General features: G+C 35.4%; 1 protein-coding gene across 2 annotated transcripts in view; it reads right to left on the reverse strand.

Annotated features, from left to right (window-relative positions):
• Positions 1–23436, reverse strand: part of LOC149539679 (vesicle-associated protein 3-1-like) — a 127944-nt gene that overhangs the window by 83147 nt on the left and 21361 nt on the right. For both annotated transcript variants that reach the window (XM_089799314.1, XM_089799313.1), the window contains exons 2-7: positions 14097–14222; positions 13580–13650; positions 13160–13241; positions 12912–13027; positions 12650–12811; positions 12392–12433 (exon numbers count right to left, since the gene is read on the reverse strand). In XM_089799314.1, the coding sequence (XP_089655440.1) occupies positions 12392–12433; positions 12650–12811; positions 12912–13027; positions 13160–13241; positions 13580–13650; positions 14097–14145 (522 nt within the window). In that variant the 5' untranslated portion in view covers positions 14146–14222. The remainder of the gene's footprint in view (positions 1–12391; positions 12434–12649; positions 12812–12911; positions 13028–13159; positions 13242–13579; positions 13651–14096; positions 14223–23436) is intronic.

Raw genomic sequence — 23436 nt, forward strand, 5'->3', positions numbered from 1 at the left:
CCTTTATCAATTCGGACTCCTCCATTAATTCTGTCTCTTCTTTTGCTCATAGTTTTCCGGCTTCACTCACCAGTCGAATCTCTACAAACTTCATTCAAAATCTCTACAATTTTTGGCAGTGTCTTTCTTCTTATGAGTCAGCTATATATTGTTCTTCGCTAGAGTTGATGTTTTCAAATGCACACTGTGATTACGCTTGGTAATCAATTTGAAGAAGAGCCGAAAACCCTGTTGTTACTAGTCTATACCATGGCAGTAATCCTTCCCACGATTTCATGCCCAATCAGACATGTTGCCAGGAATTGAGAGTGTTATTTTGGTAGGAGCTGTGACTTGATCTTTGCAAGTAAGGTGTGGCAAAGTAGCTAAGGGTTCAGCATGACGATATCATCAATTTGTCGAGGTTATGTGAAACACCCAAAAACAATATTTCCAATTTCATTTCCTTGCATAAAAGGTGTTTCAGCATTTGTCAAGATGATATCTTGTTTGATTTTACAGATTGAATTTCTTTTAATTTAGCTTTGTTCATGGCAAATGATAGCCAAGTAACCATAGTATGGATCCATAAATGATAATGCCAATGGATATTAGAATTAAACAATAAGTTCTACAATCTTTAAGAATATAAACTCTCAAATCACAGATTGTGAAATGCTGGAAGTACATAATCATCATGAAATCAATAAGAGTCGGTTGCTCTGAAAATTTCGACACTTGGGATTCACTCAGTTGTATAGCCAAGGAAAAGGGTGAAGAGGTGAGAGAAAGGAATCTGCAATAACATGAAATAGAGTTAGATGTAACATAACAATGTTTATTATTTTTAAAAAGAATCATTTAATAGCTCATGGATGGTCATGTTTATTGTATTCTCTTGCTGTCAAGTCGAGTGGTGTGATTAGATACCAAGATGCGAAGTGGATGACAAGATGTTCCATGTCTATTTCGGGTAGGGAGGGTCTTTCTTGATAGAGATTGTGTGGGGATAAGTTATGGTCTAAGGTTGGGTGGTTAAGCCACTGACAATGTTTCACCTCTCCACAAGTTGTCGGACATACAATAGACAAAGATAAACTATGCCTTCAAACATTTGTCGGAGACGGGTACTTTTACTTTATGATGTATATACAAGTAGAAGGTAAGATAAATTAAGTTGTATCATTGTTACAGTTATTTCTTAAAAAGAAAGCAATTCTTATCGTCAATATAATTAGTAACCAGTAAGATCGGTTGATCTTCTAACTGAATATGGAATATATCTATAGGATTGTTATTTTAGTTTTTCATATATAAGAATAATGATTATGAGCATATTTTCTAATCCTAAGTTAATGCCACAGTTTAGCAATCGAAAAGGAAGGAATGATACAATGGTATCCGAAGCCTTAAATGATACAGTGATATCTTAAGCACTACATGATATAGTGGTATTTGAAGCCCTAAGTGATACAACGGTATCTGATGCCCTAAATGATCCAATGCAACGATGCCCTAATTGATACAGTGGTATGTGATGCCTTAATTGATATAGTGGTATTTAATGGAAGTCGTCATTTGATTTTAATATAGCAGTATTGGATGGTAGTCGTTATTTCATATTGTTATAGTGGTGTTTGTGGACTAACCTGGGTGGTTGCAAAAGCATCCCAAGATTGATTTCGGTGTCCAATTCCATGGTATGTAGATTTTAATTTCCATAGTAAATTCATTGATGATGTTTCAATTCTTAGTCAAGAAATTTTGTTTAACTGATTTTAATTGTAAATCTCATTCACATGAACATGACTGACATAACTATCTTCCTATGAAAATGAAGTAATATTTGTAATTCTTGGATATGTTAGTTGTTAAATAAGACTCGGAAAAAGAGGTTGCTACAAATGAGCTCATCCTCTTGAAGATCAACAAGTGTCTTATCCCACCACTTAGGTCGTAGAGGAGAAGACATTAGTATAGGAGATGCTCTATGATGAAGTTCTTCATCGAAAGAATCTGGATCAAAATCAGGTGAAGCATCGACATATCTGGGTAGTCCTACAAGAGAAGTTGGAGGTGTTTGTATAGGAATCACTAGTATAATTCGAGTTCTTGGAGCCCTCCCATTAGGTGGACCTAATGGAAGCCAAACTCCCAAACCATGAGCCTTCATAGGCTGATTTGTTGGATCAGGAACAGGAGAAACAAGCATGAATGGTCCTCGTTACTCATCAAAGACTACATCACGACTGTACAAAAGACGAGATGTCTCATTGTCAATTGAGCGGTAGGCTTTGTGAAGACTATTGTCTCCAGCAAGCATGATTTTCTAATTCTTGGCATCCAACTTGGTGCATGATGCATCAGGGATCCAAAAATAGGCACGAGAGCCTAAAACCTTCAAGTGACTGATTTTGGCCTTGCACCCTGATCAGGCCTCCTTCAGAGTCTTACCTTTGACTGCCATAGTGGGTGACCGATTCAAAAAGAAAATTGCAGCTGCTTCAGCCCAAAACTTATTCGAAACATGTCTATGTTCAAGCATGGATCAAGTCATCTCTGTGATTGTTCTTTTTCGATATTCAACTACACTGATTTGTTGTGACGTGTGGGGTGCGGTTAACTGCGACTTAATGCCATGAATATCATAGAAGTAGAGAATTCATTACAATAAAATTCCCCCTCCAGTATCTGACCTAAGAGCAATAATAATTTCCAAGACTCTTTTTCAACTAGAGGTTTAAACTTCTAAAATATAGTAAACGCTTCTGATATCTTTTTAAGAAAATAGACCACATTTTTCTACTGAAATTGTCAACAAACAAAAAAAAATACCTAGACCCAAGAACAGGAATTATCATAGGGTCGCAGATATCAGCATGAACAAGTTGAAGTACCTAAGAAGCCCGCCATGAATCACAACTTTTGAAAGGTGCCCGATGTTGTTTCTGAGCCTAGCATGCATCACAAACTCCAAGCTATTGAGTTTGAAGCTTTAGCAATCTAAGGACAAGCTCTTCCCGAGCAAGATGAGGGAGATAATGCACAAGCACCCATACCACTGATGCCGAAGTGAAATAACACAAGACCGTCGAGCAGCCATAGCTAAGTCCTGAGAATCACCAAAATCAACAATTCAGAAAAGACCATGATCCTCAGACCAACTGCAACGACACACTGAGTCTCCCTATCAGTGATGGTGCATTGATGTAAATTGAAGGTGACATCCAACCGTGGAGAGTCGCAACAACTAACTGACTGAGAGTAGATTTAGCTCCATCTTTAGAATGTAGTACACATTGAGGAAAATGAGATTCCTCCCAGTAGACTGAATCTAAATGTTGCCTTTGCCGACAACAACGCACTCTTCCCCTCCAAAAATAATAGAATTTGGAAAAGGTTGGTGGTCAATAAACCAGTCTTTGTGGTGCATAAAATGATGAGAGGCACCTAAATTAATGCACCACTCACATGACTTCACATGCTCTGAAAGTCTTTTAGCCATAAAGGCGTAAAGTGCAGATTTTTTTTTCTCAGTATGCTCTGCACTATTTGTTTTTGGCTACGAACCAAATTGCTTAGACATTCAACCTTCATGTGACCATACTTGTGGAAGTAGTTGCATTGAATGCTCTTTTTCTTGGAGCTTTCTAATGCTGGAGAAAAGGACTTTTGTTCAAAAGACTGCCATGAATGAGACTTGCCCTTATCCTTTGAAAAGGATCTAGCAACAAAGGCTTGATCTGTGGAGATGAAGATGGAATTGCTACCGAACTGTTGTTTCCACCAATCTTGCTGAAGGAAAAGTGCGCAAAGATCTGTGAACTTCAAATCAACACCAATAGAAGTGATGTTAAGAGTCTTGATAAAATGCTCATAGGACTTGGGTAAACTTTTGAGGGTTATTACCACAATGTCCTCCTCCTCCATCTTGCATCCAATGGCAAGCAACTGATCACGGATTTCCTAAATCTTATTCAAATGTTCTTAGAGCAATTTTAGCTCATCCATGACAATAGAAAAACGTTCTTGAGAAAGAAAGCCTTGCTTTTGTCTGAAGTCTTGTGAAGTTTCTTAAGATGCTCCCATATCTCGACAGTTGTCTTGCCAGATGGAATCTGAGAGAGTTGATCATCAACTACAGATAATTTGAGAAGTATCACCACCTCCCAATTATGCTGATCAAACATATCTTGATCAGTACCAACTATAGTCAGACACTATGTAACACTCAAAACAATCTAATCAGTATTCCAATATTGAAAGATTGTTAGCATTTGCTACTTCCATGTGCCATAATTGTGACTATTGAACTTTTGATTTCCCTTGAGCAAAATACTAGTCAAAGATGCCATAGCACATTTTTTATTGGAAAAAGCGTGAAAATTTGTGAAGGCACGTACATCAAGGCAAAAAATTGGAAGACCCAGAAAAACTAAAGAGGTAACTAGAAGGAATATGTTGTTGGATTCTGGATTCATTGGCTCAAAAATTGAGGCACCTAGAAAAAACGGATGACAACCCAATTGAGCTCTCGAAAAACACAGCAAGAATCTATAAAAACAAAATTTGGGTCTGGTACAGAAATTTAGGGTTTAAAAAAAGAAAAAGAGCTTAAAAATGGTGGATTTTGCAAGAAAAAATGCAGATTCTGGGCAAGGATCTGTTATTGAGGGTTTTTGAAACCCTATACAGCACCAAAAGGGTTAAAAATGACCATCTTTGTGCAGGAAAAATTGTAAAAAACAGGCCACAAAAATGTAGGAAAAAACACTACATAAACCACGAACAGAACCAAAAAATGTGTGAGTATGTTGCAAGAAGAGTTCGCCCAGCAACAAGAACAGGTTGTGGGTTCGCTGTGAAACCCTAGACAGGTTTTCTTCTTGAGAAAAAACTATTTTTCCTGCCCAGAAAAATTAATTTCGAAAAATTTAAGCAAATAATTTCCAAAGAGAAATTATAAATTTTTCAAAAAAAATTAAAGTAGCTCTAATACCATATTACAGGAAGTAATTGGTAAAATGCTTGCTTGTTATTAATGGAGATCAATTGATCAATATATAGAAAAAAATAAACGGTGTTTCCTTAAGAAACAATTGTCAAGAATAGAAACATTCTATTCTAGCTAGCAGATAACTAACAACTAACTAAAAGCTAACTAAATATTAGAAAGATTCTAAACAATAGATTACATTATAGAACCGTTAAATAGAAATAGGAACAATCTATTATTGTAATATTGTTCACATACATCCTTTTATTATTAAAGGCCTGACCCAAGCAAGGGATTGTTGGAGCATGTAGTAGATGGAGGTGTTGAAGAAGAATACTCATGAGTCATTGAAAAAAAAATTCCAAAACCAAGCAGACAGGGATGAAATTACATTCTGCATCTTCCACATTGAATTGTCCACTGTCTGAGATTCTCAGCCTTCAAAACTCTTTCAAGACCCGACATATGAATGGACATTGTCCACAAATGATTGAAGGATTGCCAACAACTTTAGAATAGACAGATTAATTGGTCTTTTAAACCCACACTCTGGTTCTTGATTTTAAGCGCATGGCACATATCAACGAAATTTATCCAATGTTAATTGATTATCTTTCACCAGTAATTTTATCATTTGCAAACTGATGAAGGCCACTTTCAACTATTATTCTCCACAGAAAATGAATATGTTGTTATGACTATGAGACTTGGGTCCCGCACTATAGTCTCTTCTAAAATTATTAAAACTCCAAACTTTAGAGTAGTCCAAACATGTAAGCCTCCATTAAATTAAACTTAACTATTGCAGCTGATAGTATTAACATCAACTGAATATGAAGGCTCAATCTGAATTATTCCCAATAAAATTTCTAGACTTTATAGAACTCAGATTTTTAAATACTACCAGTCTAATGAATCAGGCTTCCCAAAGATTATATGCCATCTTTAGCCCTGGCTAATAAACTCGACCACAAGAAAAACTTACAACAAGCACAGACAATCTAGATTAAATTATTATTTGAAAATTAAACACTTTGCTTCGAGGCATTGCGGCTCTACAGAAGCACTGTGCCATAAATCTGGCTATTATATTATCAATAATTTGCACCAATAGATTAATCCTTCTCCAAAAATATTATGTAGATTATTGAGAACTAAAGAAATTTGCTGCGGTACTGATCAAAAACAAAAGAAATTTTCCACGGTAACTTACTTCCCACAAATATTAATCTTGCCACTATATTATCAGGGCAAGGTAAAGTCCTCCCCGTATATATATGTTTCCTCTGTGTGCTTGAGAACCAACACGACTATGCAAGACTTTCCATATTTACTCCAATATCTGCAACCACGGCCTCATACACAATTTACCAAAAAATAATATCAAATAACTATGTTTTCTTCAAATATTTTTGGCAAGGCCACGACAGAAATGAGTGCGCCTGATCGGATACTAAATTATCAACTGCAATATCCTAGCAAATATATATTTTTGCGGAGCCTGTACTATTTCAGATAAAATCATTTTATTTCTCAGATACAAATACACTTCTAAACATCTAAGAAAATATTATTTTCAAAACATTTATCTGCAAATTTTAACCCTTCAAATTAAAACCTTCTGTATGATGTTTATGATGAAATCTCTTCTTATATCAAACAGGATGGCAGGTTTGATGCTCTCATACCAATTGTAATGTCCCCTACTAGGACTTCACTTAAATATTTCTCTATTTAGCTATTTGCAGACTTATTCCATAAATATTCTCTGTATTTCTCCATTTTTTAATGCCCCTTTCCTCAAAGTTAATATTCTATACATTGTTATATTCTCAAAAGTCATGCCTTTTCATAATTGAGAATATCTTGTTAATAATATGATTATATTAATAACATTTATTATATTAATTAAATATAAGTTATATCAGATATATATTCTTATTATCAATATTTTTTGTTTTTTAAATATTATTATTGTTATACATAGGGCATAATATTTTCACTTACATGAGAACCCACCCATGGTCTAACAGTGAATTGGGGTGCCCTCCATAAAGGAGGTCTTAAGTTCAACTCTCGCTAATATATATGTGGCCTGGCCCACTTTGCCTAAAAAGAAAAAAAAATTCACTTACATATTATGACTATTAATTTAAATATGTAATTATTAATATTTTGACATATTATAATATGATCATAACATTATTAATATTATATTGTTATTTTATTTATTTATTTACAACCTATTTTGATGGGGATATCACACACAATGCATGTTTAATGCCTTTCTTTTAAGACAATTGAGGAGGAATTAGACAGGGGATATGTCAGTCCATCCTTCTCCAAAAATGTTTTTTCTTAGGCAATGATAGTTTAACCAAATCTTTTCAATGTGAGGGTCCCTAAACTAAGCCCAGAGATTTGTAATCCTCAAATCCTCCATGTGATATAATTAGGTTCTTTTTTGTAACTATCATATTACCTTAAGTTGCTTATTTGAACTAAACTTGCAGCAACATAAAATAGAATTGGAAATTAGCAAGGTTCATAATTTTGATTTTCTCTCATCCTCTTCCCATATGCAAGGACACTAGCCAGCTCAAATTAGGCATTGCATCAAGCACACATGAACTGCATGAAAGTAGGAGAGAAAGTCATACCTGGTTCATTGGGAATCCTAATTGAGCAAAGACCCTGCTGATGAATTCTAAAATAAATTAATCTACCTCCACTATAGTCCCCACCGTGCGGGGTGGGGTTGATTAATTGTAGGGAATGGCTTGGGGGGATGGGTAAATGAATTTCTGTTGCTGGGCATGTTACATATAGAATATGTAGTTGACTGGTATGTGTAAATGACATCAGGTTGTCCCAACATCTACAAAAAATCACAAAGATCTCTTGGCACTTACTCAAGAACTTTAACATATATTAAGATGAGAATTAGAAGCATGCCACACATCTAAAGTCTTGATTGTGATGTTCTTTTCAAAACAGATGATTTAATATCATTTTTGGTTCATCTTTTATTGCTCTTGTATTCTACAACTAGTTCAATTATAAGGCTTCCCTAACTTCTCTTCTTTCATATGCATGGTATTAAATTAAGACCTTGAATAGAAGAAGATTTTCCTTAGGCCTTTGAGATCATGACATGGGAAATTAGGTTGTATATGTTCTTGTTGCAAGTGAAGGTTCCAAGTTTTGCTTATTGTTTTGATAGTCCATACATGTTACAATACTATATTAGGATTTTTTATCTCCTTTGTCCATGAGTTGCGTTCATGACTTACAGATTTTCTATTGAATAGGCTTCCATAAACAAGCCAACCCCATGCTACTTATTGAATTTAGCTTTTTGTGAGTATACTGCTTAATTGTTTGATAGTGAAAATAATCTTTTATTTTTGTAATTGGAGTTACTTAGCTGTCTAAAATGCCCTGACCAGTGCTGATTAGTCTCCTAAATTGTATTTACTAGTGTCTTGATTGTCATCTAATCACTGTCATTTACTAGAATATCATATGACCACTATAGATTTCAGTATATCATTTTAGGACTGAGTTGATAGATCCCTTCTTCGAGCCTTGCCTCTTTGATTAGAATGAGTCAATTTTACGCTGGAGTATGGCAAGATTAATACTCTAATAAATGTCCCCTTTTTGGCATGATCCTAGATCTTGCCCGAAATTCATAAATTTAATTAAAATAAGAAATAAAATATAGTTATCAACATAAATCTTGGTTAGGTCCTGCAACCATGTTAGATAATATTTGATATATAATTCATAAGATTGATCATTTCTATTTAGGGTTAGGAATCCAATCAATAATAAGTGCTTTCATAACAATAATCATCTTATTCTATCTAGATAACAATAATTATCAATGGTTCCTATTTTCCATAATTAATCATATTTAGGGTTTGGAGAGGAAGTCCACAAAGGGTGTCAAGTTATTGTTCAGTCCAATTAAGCCCACGAATGCACAACGCCTAACCAAGACAACTCACTCCTTGGCCCACAAGCAATAGGACCATCCACCATGATGATTCATCCCTTAGGGTGGCCTACTTAATTCAATGGAACCCTTAACATGGAAGAAGAATAACCCAATAAGCCCAAGAGCCTATAGTGCCTAACCAAGAGAACTCACCCCTTGGCTCACAAGCAGTGGGAACATTCACCCTGATGATTCCATCCCTTGGGTGGCCTAATTTTAGAAGAAACCTATATCTACCACCGTTCCCTGCATATTTTCTTCCATTCCTTATATGACTATTTATTTCACTTTCCACAACTAACCATCATATGATTGGGAGAGGACAACACAAAGGTTATGTGAGGTCATCCACAACTAAGCCCAAGGGCACAAAGCTTCCAACCAAGACAACTCAGCCCCTTTGTTCACAAGTGGTAGGAACATCCAACCAAGACAATTCCATCCAACTTTGGGTCATGTGCTTAGAGGGGACACCTATAGCTGTTCTGCCAAATGTATCCCTTTCTCGACTACTTGTGATTTTCTTCTTGGCAGAATAAATAAAAGTTACGAATATAGAACGATTAACATTTCACAACATTAACCATACAAAACAAATAAGAAATTATATGTTAGATAATATCTTCACCATGCATACATTAAGCATACATCTCATGCGTACCACAAATGGATAAGATTGTTACTGCCTGCAATATATAGTAATCCCTGAACTGATTGACATAAATGCTTCATTGCTGGTGAGTTCTGGACTGATCTTCTCTCTTGATGCTGATTGGAGTGATTGTCTTGAAGATTCCATGCCTTCCACCATCATTGGTTTCAGACTTTTATATGTTTGTGTCCCTTTGAAGAGAGACAACTTTTGGAAGTTTCTGTCCTTAGGAATGGTCACAAGCTTTCTTAAAAATGCCCCTTCATAACCCAAACCAAATGCTGCTTTAAGTGTCTTGATCGCTGTTAGCATCATAAGTGTTGTTTCTTTTATATTAATCACTCCTCCTTAGAATCACTGTCTAATATTTTGTTGCTCCCATTAATCTCTGTCCATATACTACCACTGTGATTTAAGTTATTAACTAATTGTTTCTTAATTTAATTCACTAAAGTGATTTCTGCTTTACATGGACTGCTGGACTTAATGAAGTTAACTGCTCCATGATAGACTTAATGGATGTACCAGTGCATGTTCAATGTCTTTCTTTTAATACGATTAGGGAGGAATTAGACGGGGGATGTGACATTCTAGAGAAAAGAGACAAATTAAGAGCATCTGAGTATATACAGTGTGCTGATTTTGAAAAGAAACTTCTCCCCCTTTTAGGACTAAAAGCACAAATTTGTGTCATCGCTTATGATACCAAAACCTATTTTGGTCAAATCTCATTTCTCTATCAAAATTTTTTTTTTTTCAAAAACTAAAAATACCCTTTTTATAAATCTCAGATTAAATATCATCATTATATAAAGTTTTGAGTGTTTTGATTAGTTATAATATGTTATAATCTCAAAATATTATAAGTCAATATTTCAACATTTCAGAAGATGCTCCCCCAAAAAAGGAAAAAAAAATAGTAAATCATATCAAAAAATTAAAAAATTATATATATCTCTAGAGGAGAGAATCCTCTTCATGAATATGTAATTTTTTTTCAAGAAGGTATAGATATGATAGGGAAGTTTTGACGGGAGAAAAAAACTGTTGGATTCTAATAAGGTCGAACTTGAGTACTTATAACAAAGAAAATATACATCAAAAATAGTTATTTCTTTTTTTGTTCACTAGTTATACATGTCATCTATAAGATATTTTCAAATCAGAATTAAAAAAGATGATTTGCATATACTTGTTTGAAGGGAACTACACCCTATATTTTTTACAGTTAAAAAAGGGAGTTCAAAATAAAATAAAATGAATAAATTCTTACTCAAAAAAATTATAAAAATTATAGGCATAAAATTCATCCAATTCTACACATTTCATCACTTTACATCATCTTCATATTTTAAACACAAATACCATTTTTTGTCATTAATGTTGAACTATCACATTCTGATATCCCGTTTCTTTATAAAAGGTGACACAGGTTTGTGCTTTTACTCTCAGGTTTTTACTTTTAGGTGTTTTTAGCATTTTTCTATTAAAAGCTACATTTCTAAAAATCCAACAAAAAATGGACATCCTCTCCAAGTCCTCAAATCCTTAACACTTTCAGGACACCAGGGCCATCACTCTTAGCCCCAGGGGCCTATCCCCATTGCACACTGATTAAAAGCTAAAGATCTTGTTTATGAGGAGGTCAAACACATTGCATTTGCCAATCAAGTTCCACAAATTTTATAGTTGTCATGATTTTGCAAGTATTTCTATTGTTTCCTTCACATGATCCTGATAAACAGTTGAACATTAAAACATCAAAACTTCCGAACAAGTCATCCCTTTCCATTCAAAACCTATAAATCTACTATTAAAAGTGGCCAAATCCTTCACATATTAGCTTGTTTTCCCCACAAATGTCTTAGTACCACAGCTAAACATGCAACAAGAATACGCAATTGTTATCCCTTGCTATTTACCATTAATAGCTACAGAGTGGGCCCATAACACATCATTAGGTTCAAAACATGATGGCCATCAATTCCATAACAAAATTTACCTTAAACCTTGCAAAATTGTCCTTTTTATTTTCGGTCAAAGTAAAATACCACACAACGTATGGCAATCTACTTTTCAAAGTTCAGTATTTAAACTTGATGTAATGATATTTGAATTTTGTACACCACCCCCCTCCCCCTGCCTAAACATCAATAGTTTTTCAGATTTAGTCACTATACGTATTACTATTCATAACTAGCATGTTCAAGGGATTCACTCACCAATGGCTATTCATCAGTTGACTTCAGTTTCTTATATTTATTTATTAAATTTAAATAACTGCCCCTAACAAATCAGATCTTTCAAAAGTTTGATGGGCGATCTGTAAACAAATGTGCTATTGTCATTGAAAATGATTTCTGGTCACTGATTGGTTGTTTCTTCTTGCAGACAAGCCTTTTATTTTATACACACACACGCATGCTTACATGTAGGCAGGCAGGCAAGCATACATAAATATGTATAGGTATGTAAGTGTGTGTGTGTATAATGTAAGTTTTTAATAAAATCTACATTCAATTGTACTTCATAAAATCTATTAACCACTAACTAGTAGTGTACATACTAATACATTGTGAACATTATCATGTCTTCTGTGTGCTTTCTATCTTGCATTATTACTAAAACTAGAGTCATATCAACTTTTAAAAAATGAGTCAAAATTTTAAAGAGAGTAGCAGTTCAAGCTAAGCACCAATACCATCCAAACAATATAAAGTCAAAACAATAATAATTCAGTCAAATTAAAGAGAAAACTCACCTCAAATAGCTTTACTTTCAACTCATTGAGATCTTTTGACACCTATTCATGTTAAATAGAGAAATCAACATCCAAACCATTTTCTCAATAACCAAAATCTCAATTTAATGCATCCTTTTCAGAATTCATAGAAAGGAATTATATAAAAACAAGAAGCACTAAAAAGCCTAAATAGCACACTCAAAGAACAACACCAAGAATCGAGACCATAATGATAACAATGTATTGTCCGTAAGCAGAACATTTGTTTACACTTACAGCTATAAATGAGGAGACATGAGATCTCACGTAGCCTGTATCTTCTTTTTGCACATATCCCTCTTCTGATGATTCAAGGATAGTAGAAAGGAATTGAGTTGGTGATACATACACCACTCTCAATTTGTTCTCCTCAATAAACTGACAGGGCTCTTTGTTGAACTGGAAAACATAGGTTATGGCTTCATTCCCTTTTGACATAGGAGAACCTTCTACCAATAAGCATCCAGTTTTCAAAAATCAAATCTTTTTAAGCACTCACCATATCAGAGGTAATATCCCTAAAAGTTGCCCCAGAAGGTGATATGATACTTTGCACAAGGAATTTGTCTTTGCATCGCATACCAGGTGGTGCTTCCCTCAGAGCTTGCATGGTTACTACACAGAAAGCTAGCCTCAATGTAAAGAATATAAGAAAAGGTATGATCATATTCAGAAAGCTCTACATTGTATCATATCCAAGCAAGAGATAAACACCCCATGGACCACTGGAAATATCAAGTCTCAAACCTGTCACATTGCATGTGCCCTTAGGTGGCACAACACCTCTATTAGGTCGTACAGCATATTTCTTTATAGATGTAGTTTTAACCTGTCAAAACTAGAACATTTGTATCATGCCTTTAACAACTAATCTTACCCTTCTAGCAGAAAATCTACAATTTCTTCGCCAGAGAACAACTCTAGGTGAAAACCACAGAAGGAGAATTAACTTTAACCTCATTAATGGTCACATTTCATGTTAATATCAAATCCACATTGGGCATTAAGACCAACGTTACAATTACAATTGAAATGGTTCCAAAGGAGTTAAAATTAGAAAAATGAACTATGCTGGATTCATTCAGTCACTTGACCACATCAATCATCACAATGCCCATTAGTTGCTAACAAAGAAAGTAGTGGGAACATAAGGATATGTACAAGAACCTTAAACGCCACATAATTGTCCGTATTGTTGACCAATTGAAGGGAGCACGAACTCTGCTTCTTCAATTCAACTTACCAACCATTTCATACAGAAGATGCAGATGTCAATAATAAATACAGGCATTGAATGTTTATTTGATTTCATTTCTCATTAAATAACATGAAAAATGATTGGCAAGATGCTAATGTAATGCTGAAGAATAAACAAAATAAATCATCTTGTAAAATGTATAAAACTAGTGCACTGCACCAGAAGAAAACCAAAAGAAAACTGAGTTTGAAATGAAAAATTCCATAAATTTATCATAGGGCATGTTGGCTAACATTGACCAATAGGTATGACAAATGATCAAATGCAAGGTTTCATCTATATACATGCTTGCATACTTCATACAATCAATAACAATAACAATGAATAGTTGATTTAACATTACAAAAGGATGTAAATATCATAAACTAGTTTTCTTACCGCAAATAGACTACCATATTCACTGATGCTCTACAAAAATTTACTCACATGGAAACTTGAGCTCTCTGGGCTGAATGGTGACAAGTTTGTTGGTCATTGTTGATCTCTATCCAGACAACCCAGGACTTTGAATCTGACTACCAATAATATAATAACACTGCCAAGTTCAAACCTCTACTTTCCAGCCACAGCCCAGATGATGTCAAACAACACAAAATTCAGTAGTGAGAATACATAAATTAAAACGAAAAAAATTAGAACCTCCAAATAGATTTATAATCTCAAGAACTAGAAATATATCCTTGTGAGTAATTATTCTGAGACTGCTTTCAACACATGTAAAGACAAGACACAGAGGGAAAGCATTGAACAGTGATCCGAACAATGTGTGCTAAATAGTTAACGAGGAATGGAAAATATATTCCTTGACATGCACAGTGAAAAGATAAAATATTATCACTTTTTAAAAAGGCAGAAAATGAACAAAAACCTATATTTATAAGATATATGCAAGAGGCAGTAATTTTTCAAATAAAAAAAGCCTTAGATGCAAATGATTAGGTTCAAAGTTTGTTTGACAGAACCAAATTTAAACCTAAAATGCATATCATCTCATTTTTTAATACCTATCAAATTATTTATGACATTTATCCAATAATTGCACCATGACTCTTGTATATCCCATGATTATGGAACAACCGAGCACCACAAAGTGAACTGTTAAATACTCTCCATGCAGACAGAAAAAATTCTTTTAAAATCACTCTGGTTTCAACCAACAATTTAAAAATACAGATTAGACAAAAATATTAATTAAGCAAAAATATTTCACAATGCTGAAACCACAGATTAGACCAAAAAAATAATTGAGCAAAAACATTTCACAATGCCGAACCTGGAGATTCTTAAAATTCAAAAACTGTGTTATTAGCCATGCAAGCAAGATTTAAAGTTTGCATGCTCCTAAAAAAATAAAATCCCCAAATACACGAAGGTAAAAAGACATTACTACCAAAAGCTTGCTGACACACCTTATATACTGAACTTGTTTAGTAATTTAGGCACAGAGAACTAGAGACCATATTGTACACAAAGAAATGAAATCATTTCCAATACGAGCTGCAAATAGTCTGGATTTGATTTCCACTAACAATTAAAATAGAGATAAGACAAAACCCTAAATCTGAAGCAGAAAACAGCAAACTTTTTCCAAATGATGAAACAAGAAATTTTCTTATTACAAGGTTATTTGAGTAATAGAGATAAGACAAAACCCTAAATCTGAAGTACAAAAGCTGGAAAGTTTTCTGAATGATGAAACAATTTCTTTAAATTTAAGTTTAGAATAATTATTCCTGTATATAGTTCATACAATCAAAGCACTAAATCTGTAAGGATAACAGCACTTTTCCCATGTCAAATTGCCTAATAGGGTGAGTTTGAGGTGTCAATCATCAGGGATTTTATAATAAAAAGAGACACTAAAATCCCAGAAAGCATGTTACATGCTTAAATATTACAAAAGTTGAATGTTGAAAAGGGCAAACTACAATAAGTTTTCGTAACTCCTGAACAAATAAAACGCCTCAGTACACAAAGATAACATGAGACTACTCCCAAAATTTTGCGAGTGGACCTTATGTAGTGATGAAGAGAGGAATGGAAATACATATATAATAACTCTTCTTGTTGATTACAAGGTTCAAATTTGTACAGTTTCAAAGGTTTTTACAATTCTTAACACATCTTTTACTTTGGAGTCTCCTTTGCTGCTATCAAATCAATGGGTGAGCCGTTGCATATTTAAATCTGCAACATAATGACTGACAACAGTTCAAAACAATTCTCTACTACAAAACGCTACACCCCACTTTTTTTTTGTACACTTCAAACGTATGGACTACACTTTCCACACATTTTTTCCTGCTCTTCCTTCTTTACCACACAGCTCTCATCCCAAGCACAACTCTCTTCTTCATTAACTGCTCTACTTCTTTTTTTAATAGCATTTGACAGGCGAGTAAGTCTACATACTATTCTCTCTCTGAATAACTTATCTTCTGTTCTTCAAATTGCTGTCCATTTTCTTCAGTTTCAATTCATTTTCTTTTCTTTGTTCTCCATGCAACTTAAATTATTTAGGCACTCCTCCATTTTTCTTCTCTCTCCTCTCGTCTCCCTACTTCTTCCTCTTTAAAGTCTTTGTTTGGGCAATTTTTCAGCTTCTTGCCATTCTTTTTAAAACGTTATTTCAAATAATCTGTTTCTTTGTTGTAAAAATCTGCAAATTTAAGAGGATTCTAAATCATACTACCACCTCTTTCTTCTTCTTCCTAGGAAGCCCCTCCATTTCAGATTGTTTGTTGCTATTTGGATTTAAATTTCACAGCCCTATGATGGATAATTCATTTCCTCATCTTCCTCGAGCCTCGATAACTCTTCAGCTTTAAAACTTTTTCTTCCATCTTTTCCTGTCATCTCCCAAAATTAAACAGTACCTATCCATTCTAATGCCTATGTCCATAAAATATGAAAAGTTTAATTTTTTAAATGTATTGCGAGCAATGTGATACATCTTCCAGCATAAACTCACCAAACATAGGCATTTAATATATTTTAAACTTGCTGTTTTGCCTTCCCCTATGGCATCTGATTTTCCACAATATTATATTGCCTTCAAATCTGCAAGATTTCTTTAACTTCAAGTAAAAGAACCTTGATTGAGGATCCATATATTTCTTTCTGACATTTGCACAAAATAGAGAGAAAAATTCAGATATATAGGTACACAAAGTACATGAAAAGTGACTTTTGGCATAACTTTGAAAACCGAGGTTCTTTTTTGCCTGAAAGCTGACCTGAGCGGATAGGATGATCTTATAAAGCTTCCCATAAAACTATTTTTCTTCTGCATCAAAAAATCTTTGAAATAAACGAGTGGTAAGAACTACCTTTAGGCAAAATCTTATTTTTTACAAATTTGATCAATTAGAAGTTCCTGAGGACCAGGATGATCCTGCATCATATATCATGCAGTTGCCAAACAATTCAACAAAGAAAAGTAGAGGCCATATCGCATATAATGAAGTGAAACTCTTCCAATATTGAGTTCCAAATGGTCTGAATTTGGTTTCTGCCAATAATTAAACCTAGAGAACAGTGATGCAAGAGAAACTCCCTCCTACCTTCTAACTCAGACACAAAACAACCGCAGAGACTCTCTGCTTCAAATTAAAAGTTCAGATTGCAACAATAAGAAAATTTACCTTCACATCAAATCAGAAACACTAAATTTATAATCATGGTTTTTTCATTGGCCTTTTTCCCAAATAAATTCTTTTGAATTCCTCTTAAATTCTCTATGCCTTACACCTAAGCAAACGGAAGCTTTTAGCCCCGTTCCAACTCTTGGGTCCTCCCTTCCTTTTCCATTGCAGTCTCCATATTTTCTTTTTTAGCAATTATTGTGCCTCTTTGCTTTGTCGATCCTTGAACTTTCACCATGTCCTCCTACACTCCTATGTGGCATTATTCAGGATGCCTTCATCACATGTGTAAGGGAAGCTGAACAGGTTTCTTTTAACTCATTCTTCACACAACAAAACTATGCACTGCCTCTGCTTTCAACTTCCTCTCCCTTCTGGTTTCGTTTCTTCCTTCTTGGCACCCTGCCCTTAGCTTTTTACCATTCTATATGATGCTCTACTCTTAGATTTCTGCACTACACACCCCCCATGCCCTTCTTAACTTCTACATGGGTCTGGTCTTCACACATTTACCATGTAATTGTTCCCTTTGTGGCTGTTTCATTTCTCTTGTCTTTGATAAATGCCCTGTCTGTTTTGCCTTCATCTGCTCAATGCCTTCTTTCCATAATGTTTCTTCATTTATTGCTTCATGTCAATTCAAGCTGAATGGTCACCAATTTAATATTTTAAAACAAGACATTTGTTTCAAAGTTTCTGTCGAAATAAGTGACACTTCCGACATCAAACCATTCAACAAAGTCTCATCTCTCATAACTTCCAGTAGACTTATGACAGGTGTGAGGGTTTCCTTGTACAGTAAAAACGCCCTGAAGTCCAACTTCAATCCCAACTAATTTAGGTCCAACCTTTGTCAATGTTGCCAACATGAGCATCATACTCCAAATTACATTACAAAGACTATGTTTCTATAAAGACATAACCATAATTTAGAAAGTATTTAATATTTACGTAAGTTAAGATATCGACCATTAAATAAGAAAATAAGATATTATTATAATACCCTCCCATAATGGTCAATCTATCAACTACACCAAGTTGCCCCTTGAATTTTACAAACTTGTTTGAGCTCAAAGAGAATATTTGTTGTCTGATCCATGGTCAGAACATATGACAAGTGAATTGATATGTCTTCAATTAGCTGTTGAATGAAATAACAATGAAGGTCAACATTCTTGGGTCTCTTGTGGAAGACAATATTCATTGGCCTTTTTCCCAAATAAACTCTCTCACATTCCTCTTAAATTCTTTATGCCTTACACCTAAGCAAATGGAAGCTTTTAGCTTTCATACATATATACTCCCTACCACAACCGCGCCCCCTTTCCAACACTTGGGTCCTCCCTTCCTCTCCCGGTTCATTCTCCATATTTTCCTTTTAGCATTTGTTGTGCCTCTTTGCTTTCCTGATTGTTGAACTTCCACCATGTCCTCCTTGTACACTCCTATGCATTATTCAAGATGCTTTCATCACATGTGAAAGGGAAGCTGAACAGGTTTCTTTTGACTCTTTTTTCACACAACAAAACTAAGCATTGTCTTTGCTTTCAACTTCCTCTCACTCTTGGTTTTGTTTCTTCCTTCTTGGCACCCTGCCCCAAGCTTTTTTAGCATTCTATATAATGCTCTTCTCTTAGATTGCTGCACTACACACCCACCATGCCCTTCTTAACTTCTACCCAAGTCTCGTCTTCACATATTTACCACGTAATTGTTCCCTTTGTGACTGTTTCATTTCTCTAGTCTTGTACAAATTCCCTATTTGTTTTGCCTTCATCTACTCGATGCCTTCTTTTCACAATATTTCTTAATTTATTGCTTGATGTAAACTGGAACTAAATGGTTGCCAATTTCAGATTTTTGAAACAACAGATTTGTTTGAAGGTTTCTCATGCCTTTCCAACAAACCTAAAATGTGTGCCTTCCATGTCTTCTTCAATAGATATTTGTATCCTATTCCAATAGCGCATATTCATAAGTTGGAAAGTCTTGCTTTTCACCTGTGAAATTATCTTTCCCGAAAGTAGTGAAAACCTCATAGACAATCATTTTTGCTCATCTTTCAATCATTATTGTTTACAAGACTCCATTTCTTGGAGATGTTTGCCAATCAATAAGCATTGTCTATATTTTCATATTTTACAAACATATTTGGCAATGGATTCATTTTTCCAATCGATCGATTTGGATTCTATTTGACCCCCAAGGCTGATGTAGAGAATCTAGAATTTTTCCAAGCACACTTAGGATTTTACTATTTTAGGCTTCTTCTTCTTGGCACCATCCAATGGTCCAACTCCCTTGCCTTTCCAAAAAGCTTCAATACACCACGAACTTGCTCTTGGCCCTTCCCTTGTGACCAACTCCTTGAGCAATTCAATCTTCTTCTTGGAGATACCACTTTTCACATCAAGCCTACCCTAGGAACAACTTAGTCCAACCCTAAACCCTAGCACCTTAGAATCTTTTCACCATTCTTGGCAATCTGAATTGTGTGGGTGTTCTCCATGCTTCTAACAACTCATTCTACCAAATTGACCCTCTGGAACCAACTCTCACTACCACAAACTCCAATCTGCACAATTAGGCCTACTAGGGGACCTAATGGCTATTAGCTCTCCAAACATAGTTCTTAGCCTTTAACTTTGGGATTTCCTAAACAAGACCCCAAAAAAATGACACTTCTAAGTGCCCTTTTGTCCCCTACACCAAATATCTAAAAATGGGAACTGGCTTTGGCATTAACCCACTCATTCAAAATGCCTGATTTAGGCCTAAAGGCTAATTTTGGCTTAGGGTCAGCAAGAAAACTTCACCAATCGATGTTTCTTGGTTGATGACTCATCCAAACATCTCTACCTATGTATAAAGGAACTCAAACAACCATTCTTTCTCACTCACAAAACCAATTCTCTATATTGAAACTCAATTTCTATCACAATTTAGCTTGTGACTTTAGAATGCCAAGTCTAGGGATTCCTATCAAAATTCAAGGACTAAAGAGACTACTCCAAAGTCAAATGCATATTAAATTACATCCTAAGAGCTAACATTGCCCATAGATTTGGTTGGATTCAATGGTGGAATGTCAGGCTTTGGCCATTTTTGTTTAGGACCTAGGGTTTGAGTGTCCAAACGACCAATTTTAACCAATTTGAATGGTTCTTCCCTACCTTATCACTAAATGACCCCAAACCGGTTGCAATGGGAATTTAGTTCATTCAACTACACATCCACATTCATAGATTTGCCAAGCTAAACAAATATTGTTCACATAAAAGCACGAACCAAGAGAATCGCATGGAAATTGATTAAAAGCAATCCCAAAACCTTCTTACATTTACTCAAATCTCTTCATCTATCCTTCCTACAACCATCATGACCAGTCCCAACCAAAATTTGAATTGGTTGGTTGTTGGAGAACAAAATTGCAAATTGTTGTCAAAGGTTGCACTTGACAACATTCACAACTTTAAAAACTTTTTGTCAAAAGTTGCATTTGTGCTTAAGACCGAGCCAAAACATAACAATGTGATTTCAAACATTCCAAATAGCCATGAAACAACATATGACAACTTATCAACCTAGGGTGGTCATTGACCAAGTTTGACCACCAGGACCTAAGTGCATAAAATTGCATTACAAGTGACAAAATGGCTCTTTTGGTTTTATTACATAGCATCCTTATAAGAAATGGTCTATAAGAGACCTTATTACAACTTGAAATATCCCAAAAGCCTTCTTGGTTCTTAGCAAAGTCTTGGGTGCCCTCCTCCAAAGCCTCTCCTATTCATTGCTTTGTGTTTTCAATTAGAACCATACAGTCAATACACACTCCTTTGCTTGAAATATTTCCAATCTTGGAAATCCAAGAGATTGCATTTTAGAAGAATTGAATGCTTGACAACCCTTGCCCATGATTCTACATGTTGCATACATGTATATTCAAATAGTTGCAACTACATCTAATAAAATTTTAGCCCTAAATCAAAGCTTCAAGGCTGCAAGTCCAAATCAATCACTAAGAGATGCTAGAGACCTTCAAACCAAAACCAAAATGAAAAATACCTTTAAGCAGTGTTGATTACTTGTCAACCAAGATGATGCTCCTACACCAAACATGTCAGGTGGGAAAATTTGTGAGCATAGGCTCAAAAAATAGGATTTATTAGTTTAACTACTCTTCTATTCGGACGAACATTTACAAATAGTACATTCTTACTACTTGGGCTAGTCCTCCTAGGGGAATGCATTGGAGGATGACATTCTATGCAGAGCACATTCTTGAGTTATAGGAGGGGATCATTGTTTTCCCCTCGTACCTGTCACATGGCTGGTCTCACACACTTTGTATCTCTCTTAGCTCATTTAGAGTGGCTTACATAGGCTTGCATCCAGATCGACCACCATTTGGCTAGGGAGGATAGAGTCTATCAACTTTTTGGCTTGGGAGAGGCTGAAATGGAGACACACTTCATTTTTCGCTGCCTTGTCTAATATGAGATCAGTGGGAGATTCTGTTGCTTATTCAGGGAGACTCACCCTCTCTCATCCTTTTTCAAATATACATACCGGAGGTGCCTTGCGTTCTATCTTTAGAAGGCATTAAAGCTCCAAGACCTCACTCTACAATGACTTTCTCCCAGATATCATACTCTAACCAGCTCATCGCCTCATTCTTTATCGTGGCTACCCCCACATGAGGTACTAGGTGGCCACTAGATCTTCTGGGTCCCCTAGGGATGTGAGACCTCATAGATCCTTCACATAGCAATGGTCTTCTTCTACCGTTTTCAAGGTTCCTCGAAGATGGCAAGGGATCTCTTGTCCTAGGACATCGGTTCTAGGCTTTCTCTTGGTTTCTTGGAATAACTAGCTAGGTTGCTTGGTTTGGCAATTTCTTCTTGCTCTAGTTTTTTTTTTTTTTATTCTATCTTTTTTTCCTAGACACTGTTTGGTGCTCTTGCTATTTGTAATCTTACCATTTTGTTTCAAGCAGTCCCTTGGACCCTTTGGTTGGTCCTTTTTTTGGACATTAATAAATATTTACCTTATCTTACATTATCTTATCTAGGTTGTAAACATCCTACGAAAACTCCATTGTGCATTAGGTACATTACAAATCTTCTTCCAACACCTAATTGCGACACTTGTTGACCTCCTCCACCAAGTTTATCCTCTCCTCCTCTTCCATCTCGTGGACTTGTGTCCGCCGCAGCTCGACCTCCTCCACCAATAGCTCTCTCTTCTTCTCCTCCAAATACTCTCTACACTCTCACCGGGTTATCACTTCCTTCACGGATCTTCCCTTGGGTCAGGGTACCAAATGTCAACTTGACCCCCCCCACCCCAAATTCTTCCAAATTGGTTAAGCTCTGCAAAGGCTCCATACAACAACAACATACTTCATCCTCAAGGATCCCCCAACAACGGCTTCAAGTTCCTAGGTGCAGGGTGGTCCCTCTGTGGTGTTCCACCCTATTTTGTGGTCCCATTTTCCTTGTTTGGTTTTTTGCTGCTTTGTTCATGTTTTCTTGGGTACTATTTTGTACCCTCGTTGTGGGTTGGTCTCTTGTTGTAATCTTGGCAATCCCTTTGACCTGTTTTGTGGTCATTTTTTGGACATTAATAAAGTTATCTTATCTTATCCTCTCCGTTGTGGAATCTTGTCCATCGCAAACCAAGCAACTTGTTGATGTCAATTTTGTACCACTACATAACATATAACAATTGAACACCTGATATGGAATATCAAATCTTCAATTCCTCTCTTGAAAAGTTAATACTCATGCGGACATAAGCAAAACTCCAATGTTCCTTACACCTATGGATACTAACTCAGTATATCGATGTGATTTGCTGGTAATCACGTAGGTGGCCTTATGCTATTTGTTTGAGGACAACTTGGATTTATTGGGTGTGGTGGTGATGGTGATGGGTTTGTGAAATATACGAATGCCAAATAATGTTGATGGAGATGGTGATGGTGATGGAGGATGAGTGATCTAATGACTTTATGCCTTCCTAATCTTCTTCTTCGAAACTCCAAATACTATACTACTTGCTATTCTACTCCTACTCCTATGAATGGAAAGGTTAGCAAATGGACGGGGATTGAATCT

This window comes from Cupressus sempervirens, chromosome 9 (genome assembly GCF_028749045.1).
Source record: "Cupressus sempervirens isolate cs-2001-9-10 chromosome 9, ASM2874904v1, whole genome shotgun sequence".
Classification (NCBI taxonomy): Eukaryota; Viridiplantae; Streptophyta; class Pinopsida; order Cupressales; family Cupressaceae; genus Cupressus; species Cupressus sempervirens.